The sequence below is a fragment of the Trachurus japonicus genome, chromosome 19 (genome assembly GCF_045865225.1).
Source record: "Trachurus japonicus isolate A0001 chromosome 19, Traja_1.0".
NCBI lineage: Eukaryota > Metazoa > Chordata > Actinopteri > Carangiformes > Carangidae > Trachurus > Trachurus japonicus.
The window spans coordinates 3,572,590-3,588,923 of NC_140925.1; the positions used below are offsets into that span (position 1 = coordinate 3,572,590).

Here is a 16,334-nt window from a genome sequence, read left to right on the forward strand (position 1 = left end):
GATCATGGCTGTACTGACAATGGTATTGTCTTATAAGCAATATTGTTTTAATACTTTATAAAATCTGCTTAATGATACTGTAACAAGAAAATTAGAAACACATTTGTTCAGCCTGTTGCAGCAGATCGTTGCATTCTTTCATTCATGAAGTGATCCAGGATGTAAAATATATTATTTGTCCTTTACAAAAGTCTTCATCAGAGATAATTCCACTTTTTCTTGGTGTGCTGCTTTTTGATTCCACCACAAACATGACAGGAACTTAACATTTTCCATGTGTTTCTTATAAACTTTGTGACTTCACTCAGGCGGGACATCACTGTCACCACCCTTATGACTTCTGGTTATTTACTATCAGCAGACACTTGACTTAAACTTTACTTTATAACATCTGATCTTTTAAAATAAGTAATGTACACAGTAAAGATCTGACCTTCTTGTATTTTTTTGTCACACTTTATAAGGAGTAAAAAACAGTTCACAAAACAATTTCAACACAAAGTCAATTTACCGCCTGCTCTAAATCTTTCTTTTGCTAATTAAAAATTCCCTTGATGTATTTCAGAATGGCTGCTGCAAATATCATGGTTCTGCTTTAAACCTCTGTACTTGTAAGGTCATGAGGCAGAGTCAAAGTGTCTTGATGTTGACTTTTCTCTTCAGAGGTTGAGGCGTTCGGTTCAGGCTGGGTGTCACTCACAAGTTCCACCGTTACTGTCGGAGGTTTCAAAAGGTTTTCTTGATGATTCTGGCGTTGTGACCTGGGAGAGGGGCGTGGAGAAGATCTGGGTGAGTGTCGCGGTGACGGGCGAGGAGAGGGCCGCAGCTGCTTCTTGACCTCGTACTCCTCAGCGCTGACCTCAGGCACCAGCACCTTAGCAGTGTGATTGAACAGGTTGTAATCCACCCTGTAGTACCTCCTGCTGACCCTGATCATCTCCTGGAAGAGCTGACCCCAGAGGATTTCTGCTGGAGTGTACGAGGTACGGGTCTGATGCAGCATACCTGTGGAGTCGTCTGTGTAGGTGAACGAAACCACCAGCTCAAAGTCCGCTTTGCGCAGATCCGTCAAACTCATCTTGAACAGCGGGCTGCTGGGCTCGATCCTGTGGAAGATGGTAGTAGGTGTGACCAGGGCGATGTCCCTCTGCTGGATGACCAGGTCCTCGTAGGTCACGTCCACTTTCCCTGTGGCGTGCATCGTGGAGCGGACTATCTGAGCACAAGCCGTCCCTTCCACCAGGTGGTTCCTGCGGAAGTCCCCGACCCTCCAGGAAAGGCACAAGTAACCGTCATGAAGATTGACCACAGCACAGTTGCTGAAGCCCACCGTCTGTGCTCTCTTTCTGGCTGATGCCATTTTGGCGACAACAATACCGATGACGAAGGTGTCGATGAAGCAGCTGATGACATCTTGTATAGTGACGACAATGATGGCGATCATGCAGTTCTCGGACATTCCTCTGAAGCCGTATCCGATGGTGGTCTGAGTTTCGAGTGAGAAGAGGAAAGCTGCTGTGAAACTGCGCACCTCGTACACACAGGGGTCGGTTGTCTCGTCTTTGATGTCGCCGTGAGCGAGAGCGATGACCCAGTAGAGGATGCCGAAGAAGAGCCAAGACAGGATGTAAGAGAGGGCGAAGATCAGGAACATCACCCTCCATCTGATCTCAACCAAGGTGGTGAAGATGTCAGTCACAAACAGCAGCCACTCCTCTGGAACATGGCGGAATACGGTGTCACAGTGGCCGTCTTTACGTACGTAGCGATATTTCTTACGTTGGCGTCCATTTTCAGTCCTCACACTGACGTCATCTATCGGGCTCACAGATTTATATTGTTTCTGCATTTTCCAGAACCTGTGGGGAAGAATAGAAACAACATTTGAACAATAATGCCATCAGTGTCACGTATCGGGCATTATCAACATGTTGCTTTGCTTTGCTTTCTGCCAATGTCATTGTTCGATACTATGAATAAAACACAACCAAATGGCCTAAAGTTACAATGACAACAGAACTGGTGCAGACCAGAAACGACTTGTTTGTTCGATGGAGTGATATGAAGTTTACAGAGAAACCAGGAAAATTAGGGCAGTAATGATTGTGAATCCAAGATCAAAACATTAATACAAAAATTTACGATTGTGTGTCATCATACAGGAAAACATTCAAGGTGTAAACCAACCTTGATGAGAGCCCCACAAAAACAACAGCCTTCTAACATTGTCCGTTTGGACTGGGAGCACTTTTTAGTTTGTTGAACTGCAGTTCAACTGACCCAAAACTTTGCCTGAGAGAAGGTCAGTAGAGCATTGCAGGTCATGGCAGTGATAGCAGACACATGATTCTGCCAATGAGACCAAACAGCTACTGAAAGCTGTCTGATCTCTGACCCACATAAGAATGCAGGAGTCCACATTTGTAACACAAATCCGACACGGAAATCCAGATTATGTGGCGGCTATAATTAGGTTCCTGCAACAGTTAATAGGTATATTGTAGAAATAATAAATTCATACTTTCTTCAGTATTTACATCAAGATTAAGCCATGATGCAGATTTGCTTTTGTACGCAACAAATTAGTTCACAGAATGAATTACGTTTATTTACTACAATCATTTGTGAGTTACAGCTCTATTTTATTGACTCTACTACTAATTAACAAACACAACTGGAAAAGACCAGATGAGCAAAAGAGATTATATAAAACCTGATAAATTAGAAAGTATATGTTCAGCAAACAAAAGTGAGTTTGATTACATAATGTTTTGATGCTGCGCCTTCTACACAGATCACTCATTAGAGTCCCAAAGGGCTTTCCCCTTTGCTCTGATACAGAAAACAGACGTCCACCTAAACCAGTTTTGCCCATTTTCCTCCTTTTTTTTCCAGCCACTATTATTAGAGGAAACAATTAACATTAGAGTCAAAAACATCAGCGGATCACTGGAAATCTCCAACCTCTTGCTCTCCCTGCTGTTGCATGTAATATAAATACACAGTGAGTTGCACTTTGTTGACAACAAGCACAGTAAGAAGAAAAAATCAATGACAGGGGAAAAAAGTTATTTTTTGTTAGCTTTTTTCCGTTATGGGTTATACTCGTAATTTCATTCACATGTTTTCTTTCATATTTTGTCCCCCATTTAGTTTTTTGTTGGGTTTTTTTTGTCTGTGCTTTGATTGCTCTTGAGGTCTATTTTTAAGATAGAAATCTGGGAATGTTTACCATGTATGAGCCTCTTTTTCCTGTCACTTTTTACTGTGTCAATATATCCAATCATGATGGGGCTGTTGCCTGGCGATACAAAACCCTTCTATTGCTGCTGCGACTTTTTGTCACTGATTTTTTAAAATATAATAAACCAAGAACACCTAATATACAGTCTATACCTGTAGTGTGGTAGAAATATCTCCCTGCTGATCGTTCATGGGAAGAGTCTGTAAGTACGTTACAGAACGGTTTTCAAACTTAAGTATTAGTTGATTGAAACAGCAATACATTTTGTAAAATTATCAAACGGCATAGTTCCAAAACATATTTCACACACTTTAATTCTGCTACAAAAAATCTGTTTAGTGGCTGGCAGCCTGTTGTTGGGCCACAGTAAGATGTCTTGCCCCAGTAATGTTAAACTCTCTGTAAACATAGAATAATGTTTCCATGCTAAGGTTTGCTGCTGTCCAAAGCAATGGCCCAAGACCTTTTTTTTCTGGGTGGAGGTCAAAGAACTGTCAGAGGGCCAATAAAGGAAGCACCACAGGACTGAACTGGTCTAAGTTAGCGGGGGAAAAATGAATGTGGAAACTGGAATAGTGTCATGGTGCGATCACGGGCAGAGGAAGGATCAATCACAGCCAAACCACTGAGAGCATCCTCTACGCCCAAAACAAATGGGGTTTGAATCACCGCTATCTGACTGAGTGAACTGGGCTCCAGTCACAGACTCCACTTTCTCCTGGCTACAGCGAACGTCCCCACTGCCAGAGTGTGGAACTCACTCCATGAGGTCATAGAAATAACGTCCTATTAGCTTCCCATAATCCCTTCCTAAATACCCTGATATGGACAAAAGGAGAAAAACGCAGCATCCTACTGGAAAACCAAGAGACGCTAAGTTATTGTAGCATTCGTGGGCTATCGGGCTGAAATTTAAACTGCAGCAGAACATAAAGTGCAAAGATGCGCAGCCATGTACTTCTTCAGCAGCAACATCCAGGTGACCCAAAAGGCTGATGTCATTCAAGTTTATTCAACTTTATATTCAAGCACCAGAGTCGCAACAATTTTCATTACAATCAACTAATGAAGTCATTTTTGGCTTCAGAGATGGTGATGATGGTTTGGTCGCTCGTTCAACCTCGTTTGGTTCAGACTCAACAACTATTGGACGGATCATCATGAAATTTGTACTGACATGTTTCCAGAGGGTGAAGCCTAATCACCTTGGTAAGATTTAACAGTTACAATCGATTGCATTAAGACAATAATGGTTGCATCCATGCTGATACTGATTGCCAATAGGTCTAAAATATAAAATACGGGGATAATCGTTAAAATGTTAAATGATGTGAAATGCAAAATTGAAGCTCTCATATTTCACAGTCCAACTGTGCTGAGGGCTGTTATTTCACCTCCCTGCAGTCTGGATTAATGAGACATAATGGAGACGAATGCTAAGACCGTCCACGAGGACTTTGTCACTGTAACGAAGGAAGTGAAATAAATGAGAACTAACGTCTGAACCCTTCAGTTAAAGCAGGACACTCTCATCTTGTTTCATGTGGTCGGCCGACACACTCATACTCAACACACACAATTAATCCACGATTAATCCAACATTTTTTAACGTGATGTAACTGTTGTCGGAGCGAATTTGACCATAATAGCATCTGGAGAATTGGGCCACGAGAGGAGTTTTTAATCAGAACTGAATGTCTTTTAAATGGTTCAAGACACTGAGGAGGAATTTCCACCACATGCAGCCGGATTCATATACTGTATACTACTGTAATATGTTATACATTCTTCTGTTTTCCCAGGAAATGATGGACACTCATGGCGCTGAACAAATATCCCTTCTCTTTGAAAAAGGCTGCTAACAAAGTGTTTTACACTCCCACTGTATCAGGTGGTTCAGACAGCCTTGATAGTTCCTTCATAGTGTTGTGTCGACCCACTAAGATGAGCCGTGTTCTCCACACTGACTCTGCTCAGTGGCGGAGCCTGAAACAAGCAGCTCTGTGTACAAAACAAGACATCACACAAAGCAAACACAACCAGAACACACACTGACCTTTGGGGATGAAGTTTCCACTGCACTCCCTCCGCGAACAAAGCTGCGATATTTAATATTTTTGAGGTCTGTGTCATTTTTGTTTTCACCAGTGAATATCAACAGTGTCCTTTTGTGTTCTAAAGTTAGACTGAAGGTCTGTCACCCACTGCTGACAATGGGAATCGAGGGATGAACTCTGGAAACAACTTGGGCAATTGGCTTGTTTCCTCCGCTGCTCGGGGCACTTACAACTCCATTACATGCTCACTTACTGCAAATTGCATTGTGCCACCCATCTGTGGTTCACTGGAACAGAACCGTGTACATGGGTGGCTAGTCATAGGTCTGCCCCGAGGCTTTCTGCCACCTCTAATGACCTTCAAAACCTCAGCGCCGCCAAATATTTCCAACCTTAACGACTCGCTTGGCCTCACACTCGCTTGTCAAACGAACCCAGAAACAAGTTGCTGGAAGTTCTCCAGGCCTTAAAGACCAGAGTCAAGTCAGGAGGTTGCGTCTTTTACATTTTAGCAGCCTCTTCCTGGAGGTTAATGGTTTATCCAAGCTTCAAAGTACCAAGTGAACCAGAGCACACGTGTATTTTTGTTTTGCTTCATCAGAAATAGCTTAACGTTTCTTTCCTACAGAGGAAGAGCTTGTGACCAAAGGCCGGATTTAACCTCAGTTGTACAGTAGATTTCTACCGTGGATTCAGTGTCGCTCGCTCTCTGTTCAAGGCTCATGTTTGATGCTGAATTTAAATGAGTCCATGTTTGGTTCTGTAACTGTCTAACATGCTCCTGTGTGGCTTTTTCTTGAGAACCAACGTGACCTTCAGAATTTCCATCGTCCCTCACTCACTGTTTAAAAGATCAATAGATGAGTATTTATGAAACAGTGTGTGAGGTGGCATCGCTGCTGACACAACAAGGCTGACCGACACTTTGCTCTCCTTTCTCTGTATCAGCTTATATAAAGTCATGTTATATAAACATCATAACTTAAAGTATTTTAAAGATCTAATCTACCCGTACATTGTTTGCAGTAAGTGCAGTTTAAAACTTTCTGTTCTCATGGCTCTGACATTGTTCAGAGTTCATTGTGAAATATGATCAGACATTTCTTATCACCTTGACTGCGACTTGTTTTTAAACCATTCATGCTTTGTATTTGTACTCTTAATACAGTAGATCAGATTACCAAATGTCTGCTGTCCAACACCTCCATTTACCTGTTGCCACAGATTTTTTCAGCTCAGTGATACTTTCAAACAACATGCACGGTCTAATATTACAGAGGAATTTAGAGGTTTAACATTAATTAGTTAATACATTACTAATAAAAACATTTAAGAGCATGCAACTCATATTGTCCCACAGAATTTATCTATTCTGTGTGGAAAAATTAGATCAGAAGCACAAATTGTCTGCAGAAAAGCACCCTATATATCCTCAGATTTAATCCCTAGATTAGATTTAACACGACATTGAAATGTCCTCAAATGTGCAGAAGCGTAACACCAACAAGCTTTCACAAATCAGTTCCTACCTTAGTGCAAAAGAATTAAAGCTGAAGCTGCTGCAGGAGTGTCGCTACCTGGGCAGGGAGTGTGTCCGATATGCTGAACAGCAGCTCAGCCTTCACCTGCTGGAAAGAGCCAGCCCACTCTGTCACTGCAGGAACTGAAGGTTTACACCTCCTCATGGTGCCACACGCAGGTGAGCGTTTGTGTGTGCACACAGTACATGCAGGTCTCCTATAGGAGTTAGTATATAAACTTGTATAGTCATATACACCTCAGTGGTGTATGACTTAAAACAAAGGTGTTGTACCAGTAGCCACACCTTGTATTCTACAAGCCCGGTGAAGGTCATTCATTAAGGTGATACGGTTGAGTTACAGATTAGATATTAGAGAGTTTCTTCCTTAAATTGATGCTAAACTTTCATCTTGATTCCCAGTAAATTGTTACCAAACTGATGTCAGTGTGGTTCACATAGATGAGTTCAGTAAAGACCAAACCCTAAGTGACATCATAAAAACAATGCACATGTTCTGCTTCAATAATTAGTCAACAGAAAAACAATGATCATGTCAAAGTAATTCTACTTCCAGGTTTTTCAGATCCAAAACAAAGTGGAAACAACAGCTGGAGCTTTAAAACATTGTGAGGGACATTTGTCACTGTTTCCTAATATTTTACAACAAATACCCATTAATAATCAAATTGTTAAAATGAGACACAGGCTAATCTATAATGTAGTACTGATCCCAACATACACCAATCAATTAAATTTAAGAGGAAAAAAGGGACGGAGCTTTAGTGTCGGATCAAAATGTTATTGGTCACTACTCAGTCTTACATGTGTTTTACATTGTTTTACCTGTTTCAGTTCCTCCTGCTTCATCTGTGTAACAACACATTAAACCACATGCAAGTAGCTGCTGTAGTATAAAGATCTGACCTCCTCTGTGCAGCTTTATCTCGCACTTAATTCACAACAGCAGATTACAAATCGGTGAACACTCTTGCTCTATTGTGCCTCTTTTTGTAAGACTGGTCTGAAAATCCCTTAATCCCAGCCTGAAACTCCTTAGAGAGCTCAACTCGAATATCTCTGCCTCCCTCACTTCATAACTGCCATACAACCGAACTCTGCTCATTGTCCGGAGCAAAGAGCTGAACTCAGGTTTCAAGTGTGGAAGTCTATTGACTGCCGGCCTCTCCACTCTTATATATTGTGATAACACAGGTCGTCTCTTCTGAAGCAACTACAAACAGATCTGGGACGATGGAAATGAGAGACTGTCAGGTTGGCGTGACTTTTCCATCCTGCTGGTGTTCATGTTTATTGTGGGAATATTGTGAAGAAGATGAAGCAAATAGCTACTGAACCTTGTTGTGTGAGGGTGATAGGTGGATAGGCATGGATCTATAAGAGCAGGAGCAGGAAATGAGTTCATACCCACAGATAAAATGAAGCATTGTGCAGCTTCATTAGTGCAGAAGTGAAAATATCCTGAAACCATCATCAGGGTTCATCCTCTGTGGACCATCAGTCAGCCCCTATAAAAGCTGCTGAGATGTTTTCATCTGCCACAGAATGCTGGATTAAAAACTGATGCATCAACATCAGTGTTTCTAGAACGTCACTGTCGGACAAAGAAGCTGATCACAGATCCCACACCCCACCCTCCACATGCAAGCTATTGGCAGTCGCTTCAATTTCCCTTTACCCCCGAATATCAGTGTTTGCTACAGTTTAGAGACGTCCCCTAAACGCCTCACGTGCAGTCACACATTATGAGAGGGCCTCATTTAGGGGGGTTAGGGGCAGCATCACTGCACTGCCCCTCACTCCTGACTAGGTATGGGCATTTTGAATCATTTTCTGACTGAACTGAAATAACCTAACCTGGTTTTACTCAAGTAACCAATTACTTAAATAAAAATCTGTCCTTCAGACAGAGCGCATCTTAAAATAAAAATAATTAAAATATCAGGTGGTTAATAATTAGAGTAGAGATTGGAGTTAAAAAAAAACTTTTTCCAGTCATTAGTGGTGTTTATTTATTGCCGACTACGCTCCCTCTCTGTCTCGCATCGTCTCAGGAAATAACTCGGTTTCAGAATCTTAGCTATCGTCTCCCTACGGCTCACCCCAAGGGAACCACCACAGATTCTTGTAAAAAGTTTGAAAGTTTGAGGCTTGATACAAAGCAAAAAACCATGTTGTTTGATACGGAACTGTTTAAGACTACGAAAAACCCGAACCATGGCATGATTATGTAGTTTGATCCGACGCTGGACTGTGCTCTAACATGCCATTTTTTAAAATCCTGGTTTAACCGGGTAATCATTCATCATAACTGATTAGCAGATTGCCTACTCGGGTAATCGAGTACCCGGGTAACTGTGCACATGCCTACCCCTGACTGCAGTGTCTTAATGGGGGGAGAGGGGGGGGTTAAGGGGAGCTACAGTCGTCGTTGCATTTCAGTCCCTTTTCTCCTTTGGAGGCCGCAAAACATGTGGTTCAACCTGTGGCGATCGTAGCAGTGTGGGTGTCACTCTGCACCACTGAGTTGGACTGAGCTTTCACAAACATCACAGGCTGGTGGCCTCAGTGCTGGTCAGGGTCAGGGTCAGGCTAAAACCCAGCCCCCCCAGGTGTGCTGGAGTGTTTGAGGGGTGAAACGGCTCCCTGCGATATTTTGCTGCGACAGCACTAACTGCTCGCTGGCCTCTGTGCAGGAAAACAAAGTCATGCGAGCTATTTGACACCTTTGTAAAATCTGCAGACTAAGAGGGCAAAGCGTATGAAATGATTCAACGGTTTTATTTCTGTAGCTGTAGCACAGTGGGGCGTCCTCTCAGTAAATTCCTCTGGGTGTCTAAGAGTATGTCTGTGAACCAACGCCAGGTTTTATGTTTATGAACCTGACTGCATTTTTTAAACGTTAACTAATTTTTAGTGAGTGTATGTGAGTCCGTGTGTCCACGTGTGTGTCTGTGTGCATGCAAATGTTAACACAGTTGGTGGGTTAATGGGGGTCTCAGCAAAAAGTGGACCCATAACAAATCACCTCATTTCCAGGAAAAAGAAATAATTTGTTCCCAATAAAAATGATCCACAAAAAATACATGAGCACAATGTTGTACACAGAGCTCTGATCAAACGTTCCAGCACCAAGCCAAGGCACAAAATTAAAGAGGCCAGAAAGATTTCGGGGTGTGAAATGCAGACACTGGCCGATTTCTGAGCAGAGCTTCTTCCAAAATTTCAAGAAAAAAGGAAGACGTTTTTAAATAAGAAATGATCGGCCAGGATTTTAACAGACAGGTTACGTCATGGAAAAGGTGAACTGAGGTAGCCATCTTTTTTTTTTTTTGAAAGTTTCTAAGTGAATCTTTATTTTTCTAGTAATTACAGCTGCTAAACCGAAATTAGGCATGTGCTTGAATTTTGCACGTACTTTCATTGTAGAGAAGATGAATATATTCAAGTATATCTGCTCCAGAGACTTCATTTACTAGTTCTGCTGGGATAGGAACTAAATATTCCTATCCATGACTGGAATAAAGAAATATAGACGGACGTACCTACAGGTTTTGAAGGCTCAATGCTGCTCTACCGTTGCCATACCGAGCTCAGACTGTGGTGCATCCAACTGTCACTCAAACCGTCCCACCCCCAGTTATGCTGTTTGTGTCTATGGGAACAGAATAATGGCTTCACATTAAAGAGGGTTGTACTTGTGCATGGGGTTTAACCAGGTTACAGCTGAACCCACATCAGCCTCCTATGGTGGAAATAATTGGTGTGTCGGTGTGAAACTGGTGGGAAGTTCATATATATCGATGTTTAGGATGCAGTTTGTCGCCCTGGTCATTACATCAATATCCAAATATCTGTACAATTCTATACTATTTGTTGTAATGCAATAAGCGAGGACTAAGCTGCACATTGTTGAGGGCTTTGAGGCCACACCTGTCACCTGTGGGGCCTCCGCCACACTGTGCCCCACTCACTCAGTCCTGGTGGGAAATCCAGCCATGTCCCAACCTGACACTGGTTTCCTGTGTGTGCGTGAGCATGTTTTGCGTTTGCGTGTGTCTATCTATTGCCCATCTGCACAGCGTGTGTGTATGTGTATACTGTATGTGTGTGTGAGACAGACAGAGAGAGAGAGAGATTGCATGCATGTTGTGTGTCCGCCTGCATTAGTGAGCTCGTGTGGTTGGCAGAGTGTATCTTCTCCTAAAAGGCAGAACAAGCAAACAAACAGCTCTGCAGTAGGAAGCTGCTCGGCTGTTTAACAGCTGCTGAGCTCTGGTTCACTGCAGTTCAGCTGCCTGATAATGACTCTGCACCGTGCTGCACATCCTGCCTCCGCCTCACCTGCACACACACCCACCTGCCTTTCATCTGCTCTACACTCCAGCACAGGAAGCTGCTGCTGCTGCTGCTGCTGCTCGTGACCACCACCACCACCCCCACTTGCTTTCCTTCGATCTCCTGCAACGTGTGCGAAGGAATTTGAAAGTGGAAGTTTTATTCCTTTATTGGACACGAGAGGGCCGAAACATGCAGCCGGAGAACGAGGGAGGACGAGAGACTTTGATCCGACAGGAGAGAAAAAGGTTTTATTCTGACTTTATCTCCCACTGTGGACGCGTTTAAAGTGCTGCCTGTGAGTCAGTATCGTTACATTGAAGAGTCTGAAAGTAGACGTCCACCAAAGCTCAACTCAACATGTTTTGGATGCAGGATCAGTTCCTCTGTATACACAGTGGTATTGTTTCTTCAGTAGTAACTTAACACCAGTCTGTTTGAATTCCTTCGGGCTGATGCTGCTGTCGGTCTGTGTGGCCTGGCCTGGAGTACAAGCCGATGTGTTGGATTTCTCACAGATTTCAGAATTACTTAATTTTCTCTGGAAAAAAGACGACGCGGCGTCGGCGCTGTGAGCAGCGCTCATCAGTCAACAGGGCAAACACTCGTCTACTTCAGCCTCGGTGAGATGCCGAGCACAGGATCCAGAGTCTTTCCATCTCTTTCCTTACAGTAAATGCAGGACTTGATTAGTTCCATACTCGACCTCTGTGGCTACTTGTGGAGTATAATTGACACCCAGCTTCGTCTTTGTTCCCTTTGCCCTGCGTCGTTTATCTGGGCAGCGCAGGATTCGCTCTGTGAATATTCATGTGTGTTCAGAGCGTCTTTAGATTACGGAACATTTAGGTTTTGCCCTCGTTCCTCCACTGAATGGGAAACAGCTGAAATTTCAAAATGCTGTTGTTTAAATCTCAGTGCTCTTAGATACCAGAACACACACACACACCCAGACCAAAGAAAGCGCTAAATCGATCAGGAGGGAATTTCGGGCTCGCCGCTCTGGCTGCGGATCCGTGAGGTTCCAGTAATTTCACTGTCTCCTGTTTCATTCAGAAGCAACTGTTACGTGTGAGTTTCATAAGCATTCTTATGTCACAGCTCATGAGGCTGTGACGTGACGCTAATCTAGCCCAGCATCGCCGGGGGAAACGGCTACTTTATCCTGGCTCTCGGCTGCACCGGACCACTTGGCGAAATTTGCAGGTTTCCATCTTCGCTTGTTATTCTTCTCCCACTGCTTCGCAGCTCCTTCTTGTCTCTGATTTCCATTATTTTAAACATTTGCTCATTAAACAAAAGAGAAATGGTGCCATGATAATCACAGCGTTTGAGCCAGAGCGGAGCTGGAGCGATTAGTGGATTAGTTGATTGACAGAAAATGAATCGGCAGCTGTTTTGATAATGGATTTGTCGTTGGATTCATTTATAAAGCTAACATGTCGAGTCAGATTCTATTTATGTTGTCTAATATCACAAATCAAACACGTTCAACACCCTCTGAACCGGACAAGGAAAAAATGAGCTGCTACTCCTCTGATGTTTGAAGCGTCTTTGTTTTTAGATCGGAAAACTATCAGACTGAACTTTGACACTTGAAGACTTCACTCTGGGCTCCAGGAGACTGTGACAGTCTTCTCCTGACACTGTGGACACTATGGAAACCACATATCCAATCGAATAATTGTAACACAACAGGCAAATAGAAAAAATCATCAGTTGCAATCCAGAGCGCATCACTTAATTTCTGAATGAATCCTTTTGCTCTGGATCTCTGCAGCTTCAAGAGCTTCAAGAGCTGAGCAGCAACTTGTTTTGTAAATATTTGTGTTAGCTAACGCAGCTCTGAGCTCAGCAGCCACAGTGAGAGCTGTCAACACCATCAAGACAAGATATGTCACAATCATTAGACGACACTTACAAGTATTTTTTTTTTTTTTTAGGGCTGAACAATAAACTGAAATCTCCATGTGCAGTTTCCAGATCTCATGAGGGTCAAATGTCTCACAACAAATCACATCCTCCAGATGTTTAAGGAACTTGCTTCTTTGTTGCATGACTCACCAGTAAATTCATATTAGTGAAAAGCAAAACTGATGATCTCTTTATTATTAAATGTACAATCATGTTGTTCCAGGTAGATAACTGATAAAACATCTGTTAGTGATGCAGCCCTTAGATACCGAAGTGTACAATCTGTTAGCACGTGATTTTATAGACGTTAAAGTAAAGTGTGATGGGACGCTACATTACAACATATCTGATGTTCATGTATGTTTCCACAATGTTTGGAAGCGCTCAGTTCAACAGTTTGTTTATGTCCCTCCTGGACGGAGCGTGACCCCCAAGCAAAGAGTTAATGGGCCCGTTTGACTGCCTGCTCACACACTGTAATCATCATTGCTCATAGATTATGCAGTTTAAGCCTCATAATGCAGCTATTATTGCATTTAGTCATTAATTTGATCAAACAGACCCATAAAAGATTAAAATCTCTATTAACCTATTGGGTTTTAATCACAGATTAAATGGTTTATAAACCTTGTTTTTACGGTGCCATGCTCCGAGGTTGGATCTATAAAATTAAGGTGTCTGAAACCGACAAAACAATTTCCTTCATCTATTTGTGCTGTTTACTGGCTCTTCTACAGGCAGTGTAAACAGCCTCTTAGGTGCCTCCATAAAAACAGGCCTGTTGTTTCTCAGGCAGCGCTGCAGCTGGAAGCAGGAGATGCTGCTGCTGCTGCACCGTGTTGTATCTTCACCGCTTACGTTGTTCTGGGTCGGTGTTTCTCTCGCTGCGTACAGTATCTGCTCCCCGTCCTGCACAATTATGTCATTTCTTCTTAAGCTCAAGAAACACAATCAGTGATTTAACATCCAGTCTTTGATCTGCCAAACTTCATGTCTTCGTCCGTGCCGGACAAAATGATTCAAGCTCTCAGAATCTCTTGGAAATATTTTTGTTGAAACAACTTCATTCCAGCTGCACTAAAAATATCGACTTCAAGCGTTGTCATGCGGTCTCGGGCAACACGAATTCGGTTTGAACATCAACTCCAAAGTTTCCAATTAGATTGACAGCACTTTGCAGGGCGAGTGTTCAGATCTTAGCATGAGGTTGAAATTCAATGATTTGACTACAGCTTGCTTATTTAGCCCCTAATTCAACCACAATCTCCATCAAGAAAGACTTGGCTCCATTTGACTTTAAACTCTGTGCTGAGGTAAAAATAGTCTTTAACACTGCCAGAGAGTTTACAGTCAGGAAAACTGCATTGTTTAGAAGCTTAATGAGACCTGAAGCTCATTCACAAACGGATTTTAAAGCTGATGCTCACAAAGGAAAAACAGCAAACCTCAACTGTTGTCTCAGAAAGATAAGAAAATACATTGCGTAGTTGCACAGTAATGTGTGTTAGACAGTCACTTACTTTTGTGGTGTTGAACTCTGAAAACTGGGAAAACGGAGACGAATTCCGTCCACAAGTTTTACTACAAAACACTAAGGCCAGAAATTAAATCCTCCCAAGAAAAGCATTGCTCCTGGCTCCGAGTGCCGCCTCAGCCTGGACTTGCATTGTACATTAAACACCACTTGAGAAATGACTGACCTGGTGGCACGAAGGGACAAAGTCTCACCACAGAGCACTCCACTGTAATAATGTGTTTTTTTAAACTACTGTGAAAACCTAACAGCCCTGATGTTAATCTGTCAGCCAGTTCAACTCTGTGAGAGAAAATATCCCGTTTTGATTTTCCTGACCAATTATGTAATTTAACTGCAATTATTACACAGCGTATTTGCTATTATGGTAAGGTGTTTAAATTCATTCATGATATTCAACAGCTGAATAATGGCCTACTTAAAAGTAATTAACTAAAATGACACCCAAACAGCGCACGCCTCGGCCAAGTCCAAACAATTAATGAAAATGCCAATGTCACGGAAAGTTATTTTAAAATTCTTGACTCCACCCCCTTTGACCAGATCAGCATCGACATGTTTGGTTTCACACCTGGTGGTTTTTTTTGTAACTGTGGTGACCAATCAACCAAACAACCCAAGAAATTGTTGGTTGGTTCCTTTGTTTTTGGTCCAAAGTCAAAAATATTGATGAACGTGAACCCACTGATGCATGTTGGCTCTGTATTGTTTTCTAACCCACTGGGTTTTAGACATGCTCAGATAATGGAATCACAAACTACTGCACCTTTTAGACTCTTTCATCGATATTATGCAACAGCGTGACCACAGGCTGGAGGTAAGGTTTTCCTAATGGAGATGACAATTATGAATGAGCTCCATCTGTCCCCACATGTTGCGCTGCCGGCTGCCATGGTTCACGGAGCTTGTCGTGCGCCTCCCGGGCGATCGCACCGCTCGTTTGTGAAATCTCAGCGGAGGTTGCCCATCATGTGAATGTAAATGTGCATAGCATGAGAAAGACAAATTAAAGGTCAGTTTTTCTTTCCTCCAATCTCCGCTTCTCTTTCTCTTTTTCACTTCTACACAGCTTTGGAAAATTCTCTGGAGTTTATTTGTAGATTGAAACAGTGGAGGAGAATGGCTTGTAAGTGTTTCCAGCCATTTGGGTTTTTCCACCCTTTCCATTCACTTTTGGTCGAGTCAGCACCTTTAGGACATATACCTTCTTTGGATGTCAGTTGCAGATCGGTTCTGTATTCATTCCTCACATGCAGGCCTTTCATTATCACATTGTGAAATTGCAAATAACGTCCGCTATAACTAATTGTTTCCTCTGTCAGGCGGCCACAGCGATGACAAATAAAAGGAGCGAGGATAAGAAACAGATAATGGTTATTTATTCTGGAGAATGAGCAGTGCAACATCAAAGGCGGGATTAAGAGTTGGGAAGAAGAAGATCTGACAAGAAGTGCAGTAAGATGAGAGGTATTGTGGGACTTGAAGCATTAGGCAGCTGGATAACAAGCAAGAGAAACTCTGTGAACCCAGGCACTTGAGAGTCACAGTCAAGTTAAAACAGAAATACAGCGAATACATCTTCCCATTCTGGAACCACTGAAGTGGGTGTTGAGTCATTTGACTGAACAGAGGATGAGGAAATGTCAAGAAACTGTGCCTGTGTGAATACACGTCTCTCGAGGGAATAGTAATAAAGACTTTGCTGAA

The 16,334-nt window shown here is 42.6% G+C and overlaps 1 protein-coding gene across 2 annotated transcripts; it reads right to left on the reverse strand.

The window, feature by feature from the left end:
• On the reverse strand, window positions 1-14,755 carry kcnj16a (potassium inwardly rectifying channel subfamily J member 16a). Of its 2 annotated transcripts, none has more exons than XM_085761477.1 (2): window positions 14,614-14,755; window positions 1-1,859 (listed from the first exon to the last, which is right to left on the reverse strand). In XM_085761477.1, the coding sequence occupies exon 2, from the start codon at window positions 1,847-1,849 to the stop codon at window positions 596-598; it is 1,254 nt and encodes a 417-aa protein (XP_085617603.1). In that variant the 5' UTR covers window positions 1,850-1,859; window positions 14,614-14,755; the 3' UTR covers window positions 1-595. The 2 variants fall into 2 exon arrangements, with proteins under 2 accessions (XP_085617603.1, XP_085617604.1); XM_085761478.1 differs by lacking the exon at window positions 14,614-14,755 and adding an exon at window positions 3,397-5,268.
• Window positions 14,756-16,334: the final 1,579 nt, after the last annotated feature.

Coding starts and splice junctions, on each gene's coding strand:
- kcnj16a (XM_085761477.1), bottom strand. CDS start 1,849: ATGCAGAAACAATATAAATCTGTGAGCCCGATAGATGACGTCAGTGTG.